This window comes from Lycorma delicatula, chromosome 4 (assembly GCF_047948215.1).
Source record: "Lycorma delicatula isolate Av1 chromosome 4, ASM4794821v1, whole genome shotgun sequence".
NCBI classification, from domain to species: domain Eukaryota; kingdom Metazoa; phylum Arthropoda; class Insecta; order Hemiptera; family Fulgoridae; genus Lycorma; species Lycorma delicatula.
The window spans coordinates 18,656,489-18,681,359 of NC_134458.1; the positions used below are offsets into that span (position 1 = coordinate 18,656,489).

Genomic DNA, 24,871 nt, shown 5'->3' on the forward strand with positions numbered 1-24,871 from the left:
CACACTGAACATTAACCCCTCCCACTCTGCCATCCAGCTTGGAACTACTTGCGTGTAAAATAGCAAAATTACTGTTTAAATTTGATTCACTCTTGTAAGTTGGTTGAGTTTAACACTGTATTTGCAGTCTTAGATGTTATTAATTTTAACATAGTTGCTGATGATGTTGTTTCTTTATTTCATTTTCTAGACAGATTTTTAAATTTTGAGGTGCGTTTGATTTAGATTATTTCATTGTAGTGATGACAGTTGCGTTTTATTAGGCTCGAGAATTTTATCCATGTACTCATTTTAACTTCAAGTTAAGTTAGCTGTACCTTTACTATCGTTAATGGGTGAGCTTGGCCTTGGTAAACTCAAATGAACATATTTTAAATACTCCATTGCAAATCATGAAAGCGATGCAAATTTTGAAAGAGGCCCGTGCTTTATTCTGATTGATGAGCTGAAACTGTGCCTGTGTTTATACATAGGCACAGTTTCAGCTCATTATCATTAAATATAAACTATCTGAACGAGTATGGCGTTATCGCCATACTTGTTCAAATAGTTTATAGATTTTTCTTAAAAACCTTTTGGAGACTGCCTTGAGGTAAGCTGTCGCTCACTTCATCTGCAAACTATTATTCCATATTTGACTGCAATTTATGTCAAGAAGAAAGCTATTTTTTTATTGTAGATAGGAAAGAAATTAAAAATGTAATGATGAAGTAAAATTAGATTCCCAGTTTCATACTAACAAAGGAAAAGGAATAGGTCTTAAATTTAATTTGTGGCTGCCAGTTTTTAAGGAATGTTAAAACCATGAAAATCAGTGTTAAAATTATAATTTTTAGCATGGAGAAGTACGAGATTAATTTATTGAGAGATATGTGTGATCATACACTACTTCCCTCTACCTGAACTAAGCATTTGCAGATTCTGGATTAGAGTTTGCTCCTGTTAATTTTTCCAAATGGTTTATACTCTGTCACCATTTTTTTTTCAGAGTATTTTCTGATTTTATGAATTCTTTAAAGTTACAAAACACATTTAAATTTTCTAACAAGTTTTAATTATCCACATTTATCTTTTGGTAATGTCAAAATTATTTGTAGAAAACCAATAATCCGAGTTTCATTTTTATACAATTTTTGATAGTGCTTAAAATCTACCATATTTTTTGTGGTGATTACTAAATATTATCCTATGTAAAAATTTTTGCTAATATTGGCAAATTCATTCTGATGCTTAAATTAATATGCTTACCAGTTTTGAAAACTTGAAAAATATTTTTTCTTAGTGTATGATTTGTAAATTGTAGGAAATTAAAAAAAAAAATTCTATGGTAACAAAAGCTGGATGTATATTGTCTGCAATTCTTGTTCCCATTTTTATTTAGGGAAAAACATTTTTTACTTGTCCAATTAATTCTTACTAATAAAGCAAATGGAGATATAATCTCTACTACCACATTTTCATCTACTGCTTAATCAGTATGTATTATACACTTACTTTGTAACATTAATAAAATTTTAAGGAAAAAACATGTGGATGGAGTTGTGTAAAGTTTAATATTGTGTACTGTTATGTCAAGTGGAATGGGAAAGGAAAACTAGTATTTGGTACTGCAAGTTACACACTAATGCTGATTTATGCTGTAAAAGTTACTTAATATCTTTCAAAGACACCTAGAGAAGTTTATTGTTATATCTGTAAAAATGAAATTATTAATTTAAATGTTAGTTATAAATATAGTTTTATAATGTAATGATAAAACGGTATCGTTAGTTATTTGTGATAAATTTTTAATTCTGTATTTCTTTTTGTGTTTTAATTTGTTTTCAGGAATAGGAGATCGAGTGTACAACATTACCAAAATCACTCGTATGAGGTAATCGGTTAGATCATTTTATTATATATTTTTATTCTGTTTGCCGTAAATTTTTTTTTTATATCGTATATGCTTATGTTTATTATGTAATAATACTTTTGCTTAAATTAGACTTATCTAAAATATTAATTTAATGTCTGTAAACCAGAATAACTTTTATTTTATTGTTTTTGTTTGTTTTAGAAGTTTTAACTGTATTTTATTTGATTCTTTTCAAAATGCTTTCTTAAATTTTAATTTGCCCGTAAGTGGTCTGCATTCAATATATATACTTGTCGTTTGCTATGTGTATTGTAGTGCTCATATAATTTGCTGTTTCTCTTTTTTTTCTCTTAATTTTGTACGGCAGTCAGAGTAATTTAATTTTCGTTGAAAATTAATAAAATTGAGTTCTTCAAACAAGTTCATTTTAAATTAACAGGCGATTACTTCTCAGTTTATTGAATCGATCATATTCAGGATCGATTATTCGAGTAGCATGGTCTTCTGATGCTGTTTTTAATTAGGTAAATATTTTTTGTGATGTAAAGATCAGAAAAAAATTATTTTAATTACTTTATTGTAGTTTACTGCTTCCAAGAATTATGTAAGACCTTATCGATGGAGGAGATTGTAAGCCTTTGAAAGCAGATAGCTGTACTTAAGCTGGTTTCAAATCGGGTAAGGAAAGTTGCTGAAAGGACAACAGCCTTTTTTTAATAGTTACAAAATGAACTGACTGATTGCCAGTATATATCTGATTGCCAGTATTTGTAGAGTTAATGAGAAGCTTTCTTAAAATATTTTCTTAAGCTTTCTTAAAATTATTTTGAGAACCTGGGAAATAAAATGGGATTTTCAGTTAATTACGTGAAAATTTTAAGTATTATAACACTATTTTATTGAAAATGTTATAGGAGGATTATAATAAACAGAAATTTTGTATTAAACAGTTAATTTGAAACAATAAAGTCTAAAAAATAAAGATGCAATGATCTGTAATGGTCAAATGAAAAATTCTGACAAAGTAAATGAATGGTTTTGAGAAGTGATGAAGTTACATGCAGTGTTTGGAGATTTTCTACAAATGTGTGAGTAAAAGTGATGTCTATTTTAAAACCAATCTTTTGAGCTCAAATTTTGCAAATGGTTAGAATGTTTGGAAAGAATGAATTTACAGCATCAAATGGCTGCATGAAATGCTTCATAAAACAACTTATCATGTGCAGAATAAAATTTACAGTGAGGCCAGTTATATAGAATGGTAGAGTGAATTACCATCAGTTTTTCCATAGGATGTATAATTATATTGGTAATGAAATGGATTATTTTTCTGATTACTGCTGTCAAAATCTTTGGCTGAACATAGCCATAGCTATAGTGGATTATTTAATATTATGATATTTCTAGAAAGTTTTGTTATCTTTTAAATTAATTACAATTTTTGTGAATTGTCTAATTTTAATAATCATAGGTAATTTCTACTAATAAACTGATTAAACTTTGTGATAATTATTTATTTTTACAGTCCCACATATATGAAAAATCTTTCTTTAAAGCAGGTGCCTATAAAGTAGACATCTTTTAATATCTTGGTGGTTTCATTTTAGAAAGATTTTACTGTATGTAACAAGTGCATAGCGTAATGCCCAACTTGGATTTAATTCTGAGAACTTGAGAATGAAAGGCTGAAATGTTGCCACTCTTTTTTACGATCTCTTTACAGTATCTTTAGCGATCTAGTCAGATTTAATCATTCATAAACTTGCCTCTCACTTTTGTTTGTAATAAAGAATTACGATAGCATATTTTTTGTTTTGTTTAATATAGCCATGAACTGACTTCATGTAATGGCTTTATTGTTTTTTTTTTTTTGTATTTGATGGTTTCAGAATATGAAGAATCACAAAAATAAATCTGTGGACAGTTATGTAGTTTAGTACTTAAGCTTGTAAATAATCGATGAATGTCAAAAACAAAAAAAAGAAAACATTGATTTGCATGTTAAATTGATGTATTATCTATAATACCATATATATTGGTCAGTTTATTACAAATACATACAGCTGTTATAGCTAATGCAAAATTTGTTGGTGTCAGTGAAAAGATGTGGAGGTTCAGTTTTATTGGAACTGTTTGTTAAATGGACCGTTTCAAATTACACCTGTTGTTGCATTGCTTCTTGCGACATAAGATTGAACTATTCTCATAGCATGTAATATTAAGTTAGTGCGCTAAGGGCAATCATACAATACGGCCGAGTCGCCAGCTAATGTGTCAATATTCTTTTATTATTAAAGTTGTTAGTATCATAGTTATATTCAATTCAGTGTTTTATTGTACAGTTCATTAACCAAATTAAGTTCAACTATCATCACAATACATATTGGTCCACCGACCAGATGTTTATCAGTGAAAATACGATCCAGTTTCTTCGAATTGTAAGTAACTAGTGCTATGATGCTGAGTTTAGACTATCATTCTATCTAAAAAAAAATTAAAAATCTGCAGCGTAAATTCATTTGTTTATCAGTTGACTGAACAGTTAATACTTAATTTCAGATTAATCAAATTATTAAATTATACAGTTATTTTACAGTTTGAGCATTCGATTTTATAGTTTGTATCTGCAGTATTTGTGTTGTTATTCAAAGACGAAACAATGGCTATGAATTAGGAGCAGTATAAATAATCAATAATCTGAATGCTGTATTTTTGTAAAAATATACGAATATTACGTATACGCATATTACTACGGATATAATTCATATTTATATATATACGAATATTACTATTACTCAGCCATCTCCAGACATCGCGTCGGCAGTGTTGATGCAGCCTACATTCCATCGCCGTTACTTCATCGACGTGTCAGGCGTTATCGGTAAGCTGAATGCCACTCTTATCACAATATTGTTAATTTGTTAATGCCTGTTTATACTACGTTAATTATCCTTATTTACTTTACATCAGTACGTACGCCTTGTTTATCTCAAATCCTTACGTAATCCTAATTACAAATTACCATTATCAATTTAAAACTACCAAACCTATTTATCATATAAATATATTCCTTTCATTTATCATTGTTTCCTTAGTTTATTGTTTGTTAATATTATTTCTTATCGCAATTATTCAAACTTGTCATTGATTACGTCTTGTATTATTCAAACTGACTAAAATGCCAAATACAGATGATGAAATAGGTAATAAGATGCTTACAACAGATTTTGAAACCCAAATGAAACAAAACAGGCGTAAACGAGGTACATTTAAAGGCTCTATTATGCACAGAAAAACATTTGTAGAGTCTTTAGACTCTGAAAAACCAGATCTTGATTTAGTAAAGGTCAAACTGGATCATTTAGAAACAACTTGGCATAAATATGATGAGCTGCAAACCTTTTTAGAACTTAACCACGAAAGTGAAGACGCAGATAGGGAAGAAGTGGAAGAAATATTTCTTATTCTTAAATCAAAGTTACAAAAAATCTTAAATTCTAACTGCAGCAATCATAAAAAAGATAAATCTATTATTCTTCCAAAAATAGATTTGCCGAAATTTAATGGTTCTTATGAAGACTGGTTAACGTTTAGTGAATTTTTCCGTGCAGTAGTTCATGACAACGAAAATTTAACGGTAATTCAAAAATTTCATTACTTGACATCATCGTTAACTGATTCCGCTCTACAAATAATCAAAAACTTATTGGTCACAGCTGATAATTATACAGTCGCCTGGAAATTACTCAAAACTAGGTTTGCCAACAAGCGACTCATAGCTTCAAAACATGCTTGTGAAATACTTAATGTTGAGAGTATTCCAAAAGAATCGGCATCTGGCATATCTAATTTTATTCATACAATATCGAGCAATATAAATGCGTTAAAGACATTAAAACTCGAGATTAATTATGCAGAATTAGTTTTAGCCCAATTATTTGTCCAGCGCTTAGACCAAGCAACTATTCGGGCCTGGGAATCTACCATATCGGCTGATACCTTCCCAGATATCGATCAGTTTATCAGTTTCCTAGAAAGGCGCAGACAAATCTTAGAAAGTTCTGTTTCAGTTTCCCAAGGCAACAATTTCCAAAAATATTCAGTAGATTCGCATTGCACGAAACAATACATTCAATTTAAGCGAGACAAAGACTTTAAGTCTTCCCAGAAAATTCATGCTCATGCAGTTAGTATAGTAAAATCGCAATGTCCTTACTGTAAACAACCTCATTTACTCTATAAATGTATGAATTTTCTTAAGTTGTCAGTAAATGGTAGAATATCATTCGTCAAAAAGCAAAAATTGTGTTTTAACTGTCTTAATAGTAATCACAATGTCAAAGAATGTTATAATTCTCATTATTGTAAATACTGTAAACGTAAACATCATTCAATCTTGCACGACAATGCATGCTCTCAAGTTAAGTAATCTAACACCATTTCTAAGGATAAAACAGAAGACACAGTTAAAGGGGTAGCTCAAGTTGATCCAAATGTATGCAGTAACTATTGCAGTTTAAAGATTCAGAGCGCAACACGAGTTTTACTAGCCACTGCTATAGTTGGTGTCAAGGATTCACAAAAAACGCTACAGCCTTGCAGAGTGTTGCTTGATGCAGGCTCGCAAGCGAACTTCATTACTGAAGACACGGTTCAGCGTTTAAAGCTAAAGCGTGAACGGGAAAATCTATCAATTCATGGAATAAATAACATCTCAACCACCGTAAAATACAGCGTTACCATTCAGTTTCATTCAAATTATCAAGAATATGCTACTACAATTAAATGTTTTGTATTACCTTGTATTACAAGTTCTATGCCCTCTGAACCCATCCCAGTACGTGGAACCTTCCAAAATTCGTAAAACTTGCGGATTATCATTTTAACACACCCGATAATATAGACATATTGATAGGATCTGAATTGTATTTACATTTAATGAAGAAGGGTCAAATAAAGAAAACTGAGAACTTCCCAGTCATTCAAGAAACCACATTAGGTTGGATAGTCGCAGGTAGATTACCATCAACAGATGAAAATGAAAACCCGCCTAAGATAATGTCTCACTATTTATTAATTCTGAACTAAATATTCAAAATCAGTTAAAACATTTTTGGGAACTGGAGGAGATTAAAACTACTCCTCGCACCAAGGAAGAAAGGATGTGCGAACAACATTTTCTGGAAAACCTCAAGTGAAATCAAGATGGCAGATTCATTGTTAGATTACCCAGACAACAAAACCATACACCCCTTGGCGATTCGTTCGACAATGCGCATCGTAGATTCTTGTTATTAGAGAGGAAATTAAACTAAGTCACTAATCTTAAGGAGGACTATGGCAATTTTATAAAGGAAATCTTGAACTCGATCACATGTAGGTAATTGAACAACCAACAAAAAACGATGCTTTGACATGCAATGATACCTTTGAGAGATCGTACTATCTACCACATCACGCAGTATTCAAGCAAACCAGTAGTACCACCAAACTATGAGTTGTATTCGATGCCTCAGCTAAGGCTGACAATGGAATATCCCTCAACGACACACTCATGGTAGGTCCGACTTAATATCGATAGTATTACGCTTTAGAACACATGTACACGCTATGACCGCCGACATTGCGAAAATGTATAGGCAAGTACTGGTTGATCCAAGGGATTATGATCTTCAGAGGATTGTATGGCGAAATTCTAGTGAAGAAGAAATTGGTCATTGCCAACTAAAAACAATAACATATGGTACAGCATCCGCGCCATTTCTCGCCACAAGATGCATTATACAACTGGCCAACGAAAACTCAAAACAATTCCCTAAGGCTTCTGAAGTGATACATCATGACTTCTACATAGATGACTTACAAACTGGTGCTGATGATTTAACCGAGGCAATGCAACTGCAAAGTGAAATAACAGCGATTCTAAAGCAAGCGGGATTCGACCTACGCAAATGGTGCTCTAACAGCTCAGCTCTCCTGGAATCTGTATCCGAAACCGATGATTCAAACCATACATTTAACTTTTCTAGCGAGAGAATCAACACATTAGGTTTAATTTGGAACCACAATCAAGATACGTTGTGTTTTTCAACTAATGTAAAAATCGACAACTCATTTACCAAAAGATCAGTATTGGCCACAATATCTTCAATGTTCGATCCCCTAGGTCTGTTAGGTCCAATTATTATGCAATGTAAATTATTCATGCAACAATTATGGCTCCAAAATCTAGAATGGGATGATAAAATTCCAGAAAACCTTCTTAATAAATGGTCTGACATTTGTAAAAAACTTCCATTTATCGAGCAAATTAAGATTCCTAGATTAGTCAAGTGTACTGGAAAAATATTTGATATACAATTACATGGATTTTCTGACGCTTCAAAGGATGGTTATGGAGCTTGTATATACTTACGTTCAGTTAATACCTTTGGAAATATATCAGTTAAACTCCTTTGCTCTAAATCATGGGTGGCTCCAATAAAATAAATATCTATTCCAAGATTGGAATTATGTGGAGCGCTCTTGATGGCAATGTTGCTTCAATTTGTAAACCCTGTACTTTGTTTAACTATAAATAAATTTTATTTATGGACTGATTCTACAGTTGCTCTCTCTTGGATATCAGCATTACCAACAAAATGGAAGACTTTCGTAGCAAATCGTGTTTCAGAAATTCAAGATTTAACCGAAGGCTGTGTTTAGGGACACGTTTCTACAGATGAAAATCCAGCTGATGTACTTTCTCGTGGAAACGACGCGTTTGAGTTACAGATCAATCAATTATGGTAGTATGGGCCTTCTTGGCTTAACAAGCCGTCAGAAGACTGGAATCATAAACCTTTTGATAAAACTAACTTAGAAGCTGATTGTTCAAGTGAACTTCGCAATGTATCTACTTTGTTTGCAGTAACCACAAATTTGTCAGATTTATCAGACTCATTTTTATCTTTACAAAAAATGATACACGCTTTCTTATTGCATAAGATTTTTTAAAATTTTGAAAACCAAAGATAATAGTATCAATAGAGATGTCTTATCGGTTAAGGAAAAGGAATCTACTTTGTTACGTTGTATCATACATACCCAAAACATCAATTTTCAAACTGAAATCAAGAAATTGACCACCAATTCAGCATCTCTAAAGGTAGTAAATTATATTCGTTACATCCATTCCTAGACAGCATGGGCTGCTTAAGAGTAGGAGGAAGATTGCAACTATCTCAATTAAATTTTGATGGCAAGCATTCTATTATTCTTCCACCCAAATCCAATTTAACTAAATTAATAGTCATAAATGAGCATTTGAGAATGTTACATGCAGGACCTCAATTGGTTCATTCCCAATTACGTGAGAGGTACTGGATAATAAATGGTAAAAATGTCATCAGATCAATTTTGCACTAGTGCCTATTATGCTTCCGGTTTAAGGCAAAACAGTCATAACAATTAATGGGTCAATTGCCGAGTCATTGCACTCAGGTAACATACAAACCATTTATGAACTCTGGTATAGATTACGCCGGACCTCTGACAATTCGGCATGGTGGGCAGAAATCAAAGATAAAAACGAAATGTTATGTCGCTCTATTTATTTGTCTTTCTACAAAGGCGATACATTTGGAATTAGTCAGCGATTTATCAACTGATGCGTTCTTAGCAGCACTGAGAAGATTTACTTGAGAAAAGAGGTCTATGTTCAAACATTTATAGCGATAATGGAACGAACTTCGTGGGCACAAATAATTTGCTTCGCTCGATGTACTCATTTTTAAATACTGACCACATGAGACAAAAAATAGTAACTCTGCATCTGAAAATGGCATCCAGTGGCACCTTATACCTCCCAATTCCCCTCACTTTGGAGGCCTTTGGGAGGCAGCTGTAAAGTCAGTAAAATCTCACCTCCGACGTGTGGTAGGAAATGTATAGCCTTTACGTTTGAAGAGCTCAATACTGTTCTGACTCAGATTGAATCTTGTCTTAATTCTCGACCTTTATGTGCTTTACCTTGCAACCCATCTGACCCAAAACCTTTGACACCTAGACATTTTCTTGTAGGCGGTCCGCTTACTTCCTTGCCAGATCATAACCTATCTGACATCCCTATAAACAGGCTTAACAGCAATGTGTTCAGCATGTTTGGCATCGATGGTCCGCTGATTACTTATCGCAGCTCCAGCAACGCTCTAAATGGAAATCCGAATCACCATCTCTGAAACCTGGAAATTTGGTGCTAATAAAGGAAGACAACATTCCTCCTCTTCAATGGAAGCTGGGATAGTTAAGAACGTTTATCCCGGTCCAGACAATCTAGTTCGTGTGGTAACAGTTCGAAACTCCTTAGGAGTGTTTAAAAGGCCAGTGACAAAATTATGCCCATTACCCACCAGTGACTAATATTATGTTAATAAAACAGTATAACTGTATTACTTATGTGAAAATAATCATCTTGTTCTACATTATTATTGTTTATTTCTATACATTTTGTTCTTATTCGTTAATAATTTTCTCATTATCATTCTTTTTAAGATTAAATAAATTTATTATTATGTTACTTATGTTTATTACCATTTAATGTTTTAATCATCTAATGCTCTTTTAAGTCTTTATACTATTTTTAAGTGAATTAATTATCGAACATTTTATTTAGTTGAGAAATCATATCGATTTCTGGTGGGCGGTATGTTGCATCGCTTCTTGCAGCATAAGATTGAACTATTCTCGTAGCATGTAATATTAAGATAGTGCGCTAAGGGCAATCATACAATACGGCCGAGTCGACAGCTAATGTGTCAATATTCTTTTATTATTAAAGTTGTTAGTATCATAGTTATATTCAATTCAGTGTTTTATTCTACAGTCCATTAACCAAATTAAGTTCAACTATCAACACAATACACCTGTTAAAAATAAACTTTGTAATTAAAAATAATTAATTAGATAATTGAATTAATTAATATTATTTTAAACTTTTAAAACACACACACACACACACACACACACACACACACACAAATACATACATGCACACACACACATTTACACACAGTTGAAGGGTGAAACTGAACATTATAATTTCAATAAAAGTGAATTGAACATATTTTACAACATTAAATAGATTTTTATGATTCTAGAAAACAGGTATCCTAGATGAATAACCATTAATCTATGAATTGGTATGTAGACTTCTGGATAAGAAGTTCACCTTTTAGATTTCTATGTTTTTTTTATTTGTTAAAACAGTGGTGCTTGTTATTTCTAGCAATATTATAAGCAGTTATGTCTGAAACAGTTCATGATTGATTACTGTTTCATACATTCCTAAAATTTTTCATGTGTAAACTCTCTTATTTTCAGTCACCTTTTGAACATTATTTTTAAAAAAATTAAATTTTTGTACATTGGCTATCGCTTAATATAACAAATAATTTTATTTAAAAAGGTATTTTAGGCAAATTAATATGTTCAGTAAGTGAAATATACTGTAATGGTATTTGATCTTGATTCTGAGAATTAATGCTTCTTTCACAGACAATTCTGATGTGAAAAAGAAGTGTTAATTTATGTGATAATTTCATATTTAGGTGTTATAATATATAATCAGTTGAATAACTTTTTTCATAAGATTGGTAATCTATGTATGTAGTGTATGTAAATATATGTCTTGTTATTATTCCTGAAGCTAGCAGAAAAAATGTACTGTCTGTTTCAAGTATTCAATCAGTCAGTAGTTTCACCACCTGAATACAAACATTGTTTAGATTTATTGTATAGATATCTGCTTCTTTTTATTTATTTTAATGGCTTTATTGCATATTAACTATACACTTTTTTAATTTATCTAACACAGCACGATACACCAGTAGCTTCTACGAGCGCTGTTAATAACTTTGTGGCCGCAAATAATGCATCTGTGAATAACTATCACACAAATAATTATTCTTATACATCTGCTTCATCAAATTCTACATCATCTACCTCATCTAATGGTACAGCAGTAAAAGAACCTGAAGAACAAGTAAATTTAATTTTAACTAACTGTTCAGAAGAATTTAAAAGGCGAACATCATGTGCTTCAGGGGTACAGAACATTCAGCTGACAACAACAAGCAATAATCTTCATTCAGAATCTTCACCTACTAATAGGGTAAAAGTTAAATTAATCTTGATCATTAATATCGTGTCAATGATTTAGAATTCTATTCTGACATTTTTTTCTGTGAAGATATTCAGAAAAAGATTAAGTAACTTTGCTGTACACACATATGAAGTATTTTGGTACACACATTGGACCATCTGTGTACCAAAATTTTATAGAACTAGATTTGTTTTTTCAAAAATTAATTTAGCGACTAAAACTAAATCTTTAGAGAAATAATTTCATTACCTCGAGCATGTTCCCTCTGCAGATTTCATTGCCTCAAAAACTTGAAGAGTTATAGGTTTTGATAGAATAATTTGCAATGTCCAAAAAGTTTTTACTTCTGGAAATAAATTGCTATTAACTCAAAATATGTACTGCTGAACCTGATGTGTAGAAAAGATATCTTGAGATGTTTTTGTGGTCCTGAAAATGAAAAATCTTAAATTTTTAAAAATCTAAATTATATGTATCATATTCAAAAATCAAATTTTACAACCCTTGTAAGATGCATGCAGAACAGATTTCCATTTTGAGATTTTGTTAGGAGAATCATTTTTATAACATTCACTTCATGTTTTTTGTTTATTTATTAATGTTGTTTTATCTAATTTCTTACTTGTGAGTTTTTTTAATTTCTTCATTTGATCATTTTAGAGTACTTGTACATCAGTAATTATCTTCTCTTACCTTTAGGTAAGGCAAAAGAGAAGATAATTACTACAGCCTTCAAACATCCACAACAGTGCTAGCTTTTTAACCGATTGTTTCATTCCAGCTTGCTCTGCGACATTGTTTTGCATTACTCTTCTTATCAACAGATTTTTCTTCACCCCATTTAACCTTTCTGTTATAATGAGCTAGGTAGTTTAATGGTTAATCATCATGTAAGTTCTACCTGAAGCTGAATTATCTTATCCACTGATAAGTAAAATCAATCTCTACACTCTATTGAATTGAGTGATAAGTTAACTGTTCAAGATTATCCTACCTGATTTAATGCATCTCCACCAATGATTTTATTCTTTGGAGCTTGTAACAACTTGACAGTGTTGTCATTTAATCTTTCTATATAATCTCTACACCATGAAAATAAAATAAATTAAAAAAAACTATGGAGAAATAAGATTAAAAAATTAATTGCTGCTGAAATAATAGATACATATTCATTTATTTTGAATGCTATTTGTGCCTACAGCCCTGGGGCAGTTAACTACCCTGATCAAATCTAATTAGAATCAATTCCTCTGTGAGTTAATCTTCTTTCTTCTCCTTTCCTAGCTGTAATTCCTTCTTTCAAATACTGGTTCTTGAAAAGTTTTGTAAGATGTTCTGATTTCGTCTATGGCATGGCAGCCACTTCTTTAATGGATCTTTATAGAATAGTGACTGTGCTTGTAAAACTGTCTTAAGTTCTTATTTTTAATCTGTCGATTGATGCTGTACCTAACTGACTGCAGCAGGTGGGTAAACAATGTCACTTAGAAAATCAATCTAAGATAAGGTAGAAGAGCTCTCTAATTTTTATAAACTTGTACTGTACTTTAAAAAAAATTATCCTTCATGACACATGGAAGGTTAAAAATTTAGTTTTACATTTCTAAAATGAAATAAATAACTATGAAAATAAATATGTGGAAGGGCAAAATTTGAGAATTAAAATATATTGATGTCAAATTAAAAACACTGTCATTTTTTATCTTAATATAGTTAATTAATTTTTTTATTTAACATTTACTTATTGTTTTAATAATTTAATTTATTGATTTATTATTCTTATTTATATAATAATTTATATAATTAAATAACTACATGACTTATTTTGATTAAATTGATTTCTCTTATTAAAAATGAGTTTTTGTTGAAAAAACTATAAGGAAAAAATTAAAATTAAATCCAAAATGTAAATTTTTTATTTTGTTAGTTTTCCTAATGGTAAATTAAAAAATTAATAAATAAAAATTATTGTAATAATATAGTGTTCCTTTAGTATAGTGTTTAAAGGGAGACGGATCAAACCTACATTGCAGGTATACCTACAATCCAGTAGGCTACACTGGCATACCGGCTGGGTATCTAGCAGGCATACCTTGCTCACCTTGTAAATTACTTTTCCGTAGTTTGTAGTGTACATAGTTATTCAATTGAGTTTCACCATACATGGTTAAAAACGCTCTTATAGCTGAAATTACTTCACAATTAAGTTGCAACATGTAGTACATGTTGATCTCATACCATGAGATCTGATTCTCTGTCAAAAAAATTATGTGGAATACAATTCATAAATAGATTCAATAAGTTACTACACATTATTAATGAAGATTGAATTTTCTAGTAATGAAAATAAATGTGTTTTAATTACATAAAACTTTCAAAGTTGACATATTTTATACATCTAATATTTTTGCATGCGATGATCAGTGATGAAAAAATTTAATACTAAAAACCAATTAACATATACAAATAAATACAACAGCTTTCCTATCAACACATTTCTGTGCAGAATAAGTCAAACTAAAACAAAGGTAAACAAAACAAAAAATTTATCATAGTAACATAAATACTACAAAAGCTCAGAAAAACCTCAAAAATAAAAAAAAAATTGGTTATGATGTGCTCTTCAGAACAGCCAATATTATACAAACAAATCATTATAAACAGAACAGTTAGAAAATACATTTCTCCTGGAATATATGAACTGAATTGCTCTTGCTGAAATATGTTCTGCATAGGAAAGCAGAATGCAGCTACAAACTAGTTATGACTGTTACTACTAGTTGTTACTAGTTCCAACCAGTTATTACCGGTAGTAGTAACTACTAGTTGCTGAACACTTATAAGCTCTTTATAGCTACATGGAGTCAACATTTATAATCATCTCATATGTACAAGTCAGAAATCACTAACATTGACAGCAGTTTTGCTATTCTACTATAATATAAAAAGGGACCACATGCTAACACTTTCATACATACATATAAAATATATGTAACACAAAACACAACTACAATATACTAAACGAATAAATATAATTGAAATCAATTTCATTTTATGACCACATTCTGAATATTGTCTGCTATCTAACGTACAAAAGTCACTGGTAAGAACTTTGGCTGATATCAGGATGAGACAGTCGAAGAATCTGTCACTGAAGATGGCTACAGAATTGACTGAAAATGTTTTGAAATATTACATAATTATTTAAAACATGTTTTTATTATATATAATGTTGTTTTTCATTTCAGTTGTTTATTATTTTAAACTGAATTCTCTTGTAACAAAGTGAAGTTTTAAATTCTAATTAACACTATGTAAACATTAATTTTTAAAAAGTCTGCTACCAGAGTTTGGTTTTTTTATAGTTTTATTTCGTAAAATTTATTTTTTGAAAGAATTAAGTTATAACATCTCATTGACATCTCATGTGACATATTTGTTTGTTATTTTTTATATCCCCCATAGTGCCACAAGAGTAAGCATTAAATCTGATTCTCTAGCTCTTTTTTTTTTATTAGTTAAAATTATTAATCTGTGCTAAAATGCTAGTAGTTAGTAGGTTTCATTTTCTGTTTTTACATTTTCCCCCTTAGTGACCAAAATTTTTAAAAACTTTTTCCTCGGTTTTAAATAACATCTTTTTCTCATTTCCCCATGCAATTGCCCAAAAGTAAATTTTGTAGTAAGAAAATATTTCCTCTTATAGAAGATGCAAAAATTTTTAAGAAATAGATGGGAGGACATTATTTACCTGCAGTATATCAAAATCTGAAGTGTAATGTAGAGGTCCTACCTGCAGGACTAATGGTGGACTGGCTTTTAACTTTGCTAACTAATCTGTTCCATGCCATGGTTCCTTATGGTCATTCCTGAGCAAGTCTGAAAAGAATAAAGCAAAGAAGTTTCAAAATATCATTCTAATGGCTAAAATTCATAAGCAAGTGGTCACTGTAAATGTATGAAAATGGTGTGAAACATTTTGGAATGGCCCAAAGAACATACGTGATGAGGAGCACACCAGGTAACACTCAATCACCAACAATGATATGAATGGTTATATTGATAAAATAAAATAAAAAGTTATAGAGTCCATTACCATCTTGAATTTGAAACTGATTTTTCCAAATGTTTTTAGAGTAACTGTTGGTAAAATTGTCCTTCAAGATTTGTGGAGTGTTTGAGGGTGTGTTGAATAGCTTACATATCAATGGAAGACTACACACATGATTGTAAATGGAGTCCATATTGAAATATTTAATGCGATATAAATAAGGAGGAGATCAATGTTTTGATTGAGTCATTATTGATAAGAAATAGGCATCATAAAGCAAAATCAAGAGAATAAAGATGAATTTCCAGTTACTGTAAAAATGATGAAAGCATAAGCAAAATCTTTCTACATGCCATGATCTTTTTGGATTAATTCAATTTACTATTGATCAACTTTAACTCCTAAGGACCAACAGAGCACTGTCATTCAGTAACTTCTGCCACTGTACAGATATGCTTTAAAACACTTTTGAAATTACGCTGTACTATGCAAAAATCAGTGTAGGGGAGCAGCACTCTGCAAAGGTGTTGTGTAATTTCACAATTAAACTCATTTAGAATTTTGCATCATGATAGGTCATTCACCAGATAAAAGTCAGACTGTATGTTTTCAGTCGCCTGACATACAATCTGAACTTCATTCTAAGAGACTTAGATCCGTTCAGAAATTTGAAGGAAGTTATGATTCCTTGATTTTTTAAGCAATGACTAGTTGAAAGAAGATGCAGTTAACTTTAATATATAATAAGTAGTGCATAACAAAAATAGTAAAAAATAAAAATGAAGAAATTTTTTGTACATAAAATTAGACAATTCTTTAAATATAATTTGCTTTCATAATTTTAATTTTTGGTAAAACAAAACTATTTTTAATTAACGTAGAAATCAATTTGATTCAAATAAGGACCGTGTTATTTGGGTTTTTTAAAAATGCATAAAAATTAAAAACGAAACTATCAAGTGCAGTGCAAAAGCGGAGCTTATTATGAGTATATTTTTTAAACATTTAAGTTAAAAGATCAACAAAAAAAAATAAAGAGAAAGAAACGATAGTATTATAAATGGAAATCTTTTTTTAAATTTAATATAGACCTGTAATGTTATCTTTTCTTTACCTGTAGTATTTAAAAGTAATTAATATTAAATATAGTATTATAATATATTTAAAAATAAATTATAATATTACTTATAATTGTTTAAAAAATGTTCATATGTGGAATTAGGATACCATATTCAAAATAGAATAAAAAACAACAGGTTGTAATTATAATTATCTGTTGACACAGTACACCTAAACTAGTAGAGTATTATAAAATTGTTATTTTACGTCACTTGCATGCAAATATTTTGTTGCAAAAATAGTCATATTTTTAATGAGATTTTAAAAACTGTTACAAAAATAAACACTAGGTACAGTCATACCTGGCTGTTCGTGATTTTGACAAACATGAATTTAATTTTATTCAAATTCGTACGGTCAGGATGTTTTAAAATCTGATGTTGATTTTCACCAGAGACATTGGTTTCTGTTTATGTTATCTATTGAAAAAATGTTAAAATCCACATCATAGGTGCTTCAAAATTCCATATAGTATAATCCAGTTGCACTTTATATACTACTACCTTTCTTTACTATGAATAATGAATTGTAAAGTTTAAATTTGCAGCATGTCTCAGTAAATATTGTACTCCAATAACTTACATTTTCTGTTTTTTCTATCAACAGTACTGCAGTTGAAATGAAATAATATTCATTTATAATAATAATATTATTCATCTATAGCTTTCTAACCATTGTAATTGTGCTGCATATATTACTTTTAAGATCTTGTTTTTGCTCTTAGCTGTGATTTTTTTTTTTAATTATGTGGGTCTTCATTATTTAATTTGTGTATCGTGTGGTGTAATTTTTAAATCGATTATCACTTAATTTCATGACATTTTAATTCATATTAAAGTGAATAAAAATAATTCATCTATATTTTCTATGCCTGTCGATATACTATTCTCATTTTCATGAATATAAATGACAGTTTTATTTTGTGCGGCATACTTATTGATAATATTGTGTGAGCTTTACTATTTTTAGATTTTATGTTATTAAATGTAGCGCATTGTTTTCTTTAACTTAACTCTTTTTTGCATACGTAAAATTTATTACATATTTCATGTATGCCTAGTGTTTTGTCATTTGCAGTTTTGCAGATAGTACTGTTTTGTTGATCACATCAATTATACTCTGTAATATAGAACTGTAATTCAAGGAAAAATGTAATGAAATGAGAAATTTTTTTTTTAAATATAAAATTCACATATTGGCTTTGTTTAAGTAATTTCAATGTTTGATCACATATTCAATGAAAGGAGGAGGTGAAAGTGCATTTCTGAATGTATAGCCAAAAATGCGTTGCAGCTTTCCGTAAAAGAAATTCAGCTTTCCATACTGTAACATGATAAAAAGTTATAGATTAGCCTAGACTGTTGCATGTCAAGATAGCAATATTTTTAAAAATTACCGATATTAGTTTCTTTAGAGCTGCTGTAGTTACAATAAAAAAAATATGTATGTATTAGATTTAAAAAACAAACCAACACTCTGATAGTAATAGTCTAATAGTTTATCATTAACAATTTAGAAATACAAACTAGGTGGTATGTTATATAAATTTATGTTTATTTATTTTTTCTTTTATTAATAAAAATGAACCCTATATTAAAAAATATAATGATGAATGAATCGGGCAAATAAAAATGTGTGCTGTAAAATTAATATACTCCATCATGTTCTGATTAACATGCATTAGTCGCTTAGATTCATGGTCTGGGAAGAAAACAGTAAAGATTCCTGCTTTATAAACCTTGGCTGAGGAAATTCCTCTCTCTTATTCTTTCTCTTTTTCACTCTATTTATCTATCTCCTTCGGCTTTTAATAATAGCTGATAGCAGTGGTCAAATCACATTTCAGACGGATGGAAGAATAATTACGTATAGAAATCATCATAAACAAAATATTTTATACGGTGTGAAACGAATACTATAAATGGCATTTAATTCTAACTTTTCTTTCTGTTGTCATGATTTCACAAGTACTACTGAAAGATATTTATTCGATAGTTCACTGTGATAAATGTAATTTTTGTGTGTAATTCATTGCACGGTTACTTTCTTTATTAAAGTTAAACAAATGATCTTATTTTGAATTTCTGCATATTTTTTTATTACGATACTGGTTTATTCTATGATGCTATCGTTATATATACTAATAAAGGGTAGCCGAATAAATCTTACCGTTTTATAATTTATGTTTAATATATATAAGTGAAAGCAATACGATACGTATTTAATATTCTCTTTAATTGTACTTTTTAGGTTACCGACCATATAAAATACAGTAAAAAAATATACACAATTGCTCTATGAAACTTATCTTGAATGGAAATTTGTTTTGAAACGATAGATATAAAATTGCAAGAAATCAATTAGTAATCGAGCAGGTATTACTAAGCAATACATACATGCGTCAGTTTTATAAATGTGCTATATATATGTACGAGTATATATTAAAAAAATAACAACTTAACCACTAAAACAAAGTAACAGAAAAACCTAAATAAAACTAATACTGATAGACGACATTCGCAAGATCCAGCTTTATTAGTCGGTACACAATTCTATAATTAAATCAAACAAATAATAAAAAAGAAATAAAAACATAAAAATTTAGAAAACAATAACATTCTAACAACCACAAAATTTGTAATAACACAACTCCACTGTCATTACTTGAATAAAAGGCATTTCTATATATATATATTGTATTTTTTATAATCAAAAACAAACATGAACAACCCAAGTACAGATTTACAAAGTAACTGAAATTACACTTATATTATTTTTATTTTATTTATTTCAATAGCGCTTTCGCAGGATTCTGCATCATCAGTTGCACATAAATTATATAAAAATGATAGAATTATATAAAAATGATTTGATAGATTTCACAACTGCTCCATCCTATATTATATCAAAAACAATTGATGAAATAATTAGGATAAAAATGAATTTGGATTATAAATACAATAAACAGATTTGAAATTGTAAATAAATTAAAAGCTTTAAAAATTGGAGAAAAAACTAAGATGGTAAGTTACGATATTAGTAATATGTATCCTAGCATACTCATAGATAAAACAGTTCAACTAATAATAAACAAATTGATATACAATAATGAAGACTTGTTGTTTATTGATAATATTATTACTATTGTTAGAAATATTTGCCAGCAAAAAAAATTACTTTAAAATTATGATAAATATTATATTCAGGAAAATACTTTGCTAATGGGTTTCCCATTATCAGCTATCATGTCCGAGATTTATTTACAGGATCTTGAAGATAAAATTATTTATGGCATTATTCATACACATGATATCCTATTACGGACTAGGTATGTTGATGATGTTTTTGTAGTTTATAATCCCGTTATACACAATGAACATTTAATAATTTTGAATAAAATTAATTCATATTATAATAGTTTGAAATTGAGATAAATAGAGAAATAAATTTTCTAGATGTTAGTATTAAAATTAACAAAAACAATTAATTTATAATGTCAGTATGTAGGAAACACACAACCAATAAACCCACAATACTAGAAATTCAAATCATCCGTGGTCACACAAAATTAGTACATATACACACATAGTTAATAGAGCAATTAATTATACACAGTATAATAAAAATAAAAGTAAATTAAAGAAACAGATATTATAAAACAAATTTCTAAACATAATGGTTATTATATTTCTTTAATCGATAATATGTACAAAAAACAAATTTCAAAAATTAATAATACCACAACTCTTATACCTATAAATGATACACAAAAAATTGACAATGTATATTTAAGATATTTATACAGTGATAATGTAGTTGAAAATATAACTAATATTTATGACAAAAGTAAATTTAATGTAGCGTACAAGACAAACAACCATATAATAAAAAATTTAAAAAATAACAATCACACTGACTTATAATTAATGCGGAATTTATAAAATGAATTGCAATGATTGTGTCTGTATATGTGTATATATATATATACAGACCTATTAGTTTTACCTATATATATATATATATATAGGTAAAACTAATAGGTCTTTTAAAACTAGATTTTAGAACACATTAGAAATGAATTAAATTGGTAAATTGGGTTTATCTAATGTTGCTGACCACCTTATTAATAAAAAACATTCTGTATCTGATATCCGGACAAATTTGGAAATAGTGAAAATCAAGAAATTTAATTTAAATAATAATAGTAAAAGTTTGGACATTTTCGAGAGATTTTATATATATATAAAGTACTAAAGAATTTGCAACTTGATCAACTTTCAGACAGATTATGAAGTTGACACTATTATAAAAGCATCAATAGATGGCAGCACGTTTTTAGAAAAAAATAGATATAATCAGAATGTATAAAATAATTTAAAATCCACTCAGTAATGTAACATTGGCTGGCCAGGTTACATGGTATAAATCTTATAATTATTTTATTTTTAAAGTTAATTTTAATACTTAATTGACGTCATATTTAAATATATGTAATTATTTTATTTAATTGACTTCATGTTTTCTGTATATGATAGTAATTTTAATTTTAATATATAATCTTTTTTCTAAAAAAAAAAAAAAAATCTATGTTTTGATAAGTAATTTTATATAATTTATATACAATTGATGATGCGGGATCCCGTGAAAGTGCTATTGGAATAAAGAAATGAAAAATAAGGTAAGTGTCTATTCATTTACTTTGTAATTCTGTACTTGGGTTGTTCAAATTTGTTTTTGATTATAAAAAAAATAGATTATATTGGAACAGACGAATATAAGTCTTATAAGTATATATATATATATATATATATATATATATACTTATACGATGTATCAGTGGTCAATATATTAATGAATTATTGAATCTTCAGAATAATTGTATATATGTGTTTGTGTGTTAGTGTTTGTTGTATGTGTGTGTGTGTGTGTGTGTGTGTGTGTGCGCGTGCACATGTGCAACTTATTATATAAATATATAGTTTGGTTTGTAAAAATTTTTGGGTAAGCAGTATTAATTAGGTATTTAGATGGTAATAGTTTGATGATAATATATTTTAATAAACTATTAGGGTGGGGGAACTATTAGGATTTACCACTTTGGAAAGTAGTAATTTGCTTGAGTGAGGGAATTACCTGCTGTGTATGTTCATGTATTTATTGATTTTGTTCTGGGCCAGTGCAATTTGGTTAGCTATGTATTGTTTGTGTGTTTTTTATGCTTAAAAAAGTCAAGATGTTAAGCAATATTTAAGCCTTTATTATTTTTTTTTGTGTGTATTGTTGTACCTGGTTTTTGTATGATTAAAAACATAATAAATTAATATTAAGAAAATATTACAGATTTGCTTCTTGATTTTCACTTCTATAAATATTAATATTGAACCGAGAAAATTTTAACTGCATCTATTAAAATACATATGTTTGTAAGTATCGTGTATTAGAAACCATTTAAAAAAAAAAAATAGCGATAAATTTTCTCATAGAAACTGATTCTATATATAACATCACCCTAATAAATTTTGTGACAGCTTTATAAAAAAAACTATCATCAGAAGTGAAAATATATGAATATTGACTTTTTATTAACGGTTCAGTTCTACAAAAAATTAACTATGTTTCTTAACATGTTTATTTTTTTTACTAGCGGTACTGTATGTTTCTGATTTTTTCCACCCGTAATTTCTGTTTGGCTTGTATAATTACTTTTAAAGTTGTTTGATTATTGGATATCGTATATTACTCTGAGTGATGTAAAATTAACATTATCTATTGGCTAATTTGTTATTATTAAATCCAATTGTAATATTATGTACAAGTATTAGTAGCACCATTCCAAGTACAGTAGTGCACTTTATAACCTAATGAAAATTGCCGTCTCTTCCCAAGTTATAGTTGTCAACATATTTTTTTTTTTTTTCCTAATATGTTTGGGCATAAAAATAATATCCATTTTCTTGTATTACTTACTTTATAGCCTATGGTATAAATTACCTGCGTTTCATTGCATATCCAAAATTTATATATTTTTTTATTATCAGTAGGTGTATTGAAATAAATATAGTTTGTTTTTGCTTAGTTATGAGGTTTTACAGTATCAACCATTGCTGTTTAATTTTCAAAGAAATTTTTCCGCTATAGTTTTCTGCAGTTTTTTTGTGTTATCAAAGTAACACAAACTCATGTATACTTCTGGCAGTCGGTTGTTCGTTATTTAATCATCACCGCACTGTATTTTCTTTGAAGAAACGGCTATAGTTCATCTATAAAGTTAGTTGGTTACACTGTAAAACTGTAAAATAACATAAAAAATGTTTTCTTTACCTCATCCTCCAAAAAAATACACATATGGTAAAAAAATACACATATATGGTCTGGAATATGCATCATCATTAGTTTTTTGTAAATTACAACTGTCAATCATATGGATACCTCCCCCCCCCCCCCCCCGAGTTATTCTTTGTATATTAATAGATTCTTTCAAAAATATTTTACTAAAAATAAGTTCATATGTTTCTCCCTCTGGTATGTCATACATGATTCTTCTATATAGTTCAGTTCTTGAATATGTCTTAACAGAAAATGACATATTTTATTACAAGTTAATGTAGTATTTTATAGTATGTATACAATTAGTTATTTTAATGTCAGGTATTGAAAAATGAGGAAAATTTGATGCGATTCAGTTTGTGAGCATTATTACTATTGCTCTACATGTGTAATGGCACAGATCATCCTGATGTTTTGTGATAATGAGGTTTACTTCTGGTAATTGCATTTGAACAGTACCCTAATAAGTCAAATTCAGTGATCGCTGTCATCCATTTCCTTTCTACATAAATTCTATTACTGTATTATTGTTCTGTAAGTGAGCATGTTGGAGTGATTTTGTCTGTTCGGTCAATTGTGTAAAGCATGTACCACGTAATCTTTGAATTTGTAGATAGTTTTATATTTTTATGTTTTTTATTGTGTTGAAAGACTTGCATTTCTTTTATACATGCTTGCTTATGTGATAGATTTATTATTATTTTTTTTTTTGGCATGCAACAGCCATAAGCGGAAATCCATCTAAAAAAATCAAAATTCTCTGATAATCTACCCCTATATTTTTAACTATGCTTCTTTGTTATCTCGAGGATTTAAAAGAATAATCGTAGTTAGTAAGAAGCCCTAATGACTACACTATTATATCCTTATGTAATTTTGCTGTTGGGTTTTATATTTTGTCAATAAAAGTAGCAAACTTTATGTAAGTTTTATCATACAAATTATCATTAAAATATTGATACGTAAATTTTATATGGTATAATTAAGATAAGAAGATCCATGCATGTACAGTAAAAATAAAATCACATTTCAATTCTTAAATAATACCGATCAACACAGTTTTAGGAATTGGAAAAGAAGGTGTTTTTCTTGCTGAATGAGAATATTTGTTCCAAAATACTCAATCATGTCATATTTTGAAGGTATCACTTCCTAATGTAATATTATAATTTTAGTTCATAAAAGACATACAAACTTGTTACTGTTGTTTTAGTAAACATGTTTTTTCATTTCTGATTTCTGTATGACTAATTCTAATTTTGTAGCTCTAACTATACAGATTATCAACTGAAGATGGCCACCATTATGAACTTAGGAAGTTTCTGAGAGTTATTTATTTAAATGAGAAACTTTAAATGGAGAACCTTCCCTAGATTTT

General features: G+C 29.1%; 1 protein-coding gene across 3 annotated transcripts in view; it reads left to right on the forward strand.

The window, feature by feature from the left end:
• Positions 1-24,871, forward strand: part of LOC142323155 (uncharacterized) — a 132,152-nt gene that overhangs the window by 68,791 nt on the left and 38,490 nt on the right. For 2 of the 3 annotated variants that reach the window (XM_075362430.1, XM_075362431.1), the window contains exons 7-8: positions 1,828-1,873; positions 11,709-12,005. In XM_075362430.1, coding sequence (XP_075218545.1) covers positions 1,828-1,873; positions 11,709-12,005 — 343 coding nt within the window. The remainder of the gene's footprint in view (positions 1-1,827; positions 1,874-11,708; positions 12,006-24,871) is intronic. The other variant, XM_075362432.1, reaches the window with a different exon arrangement.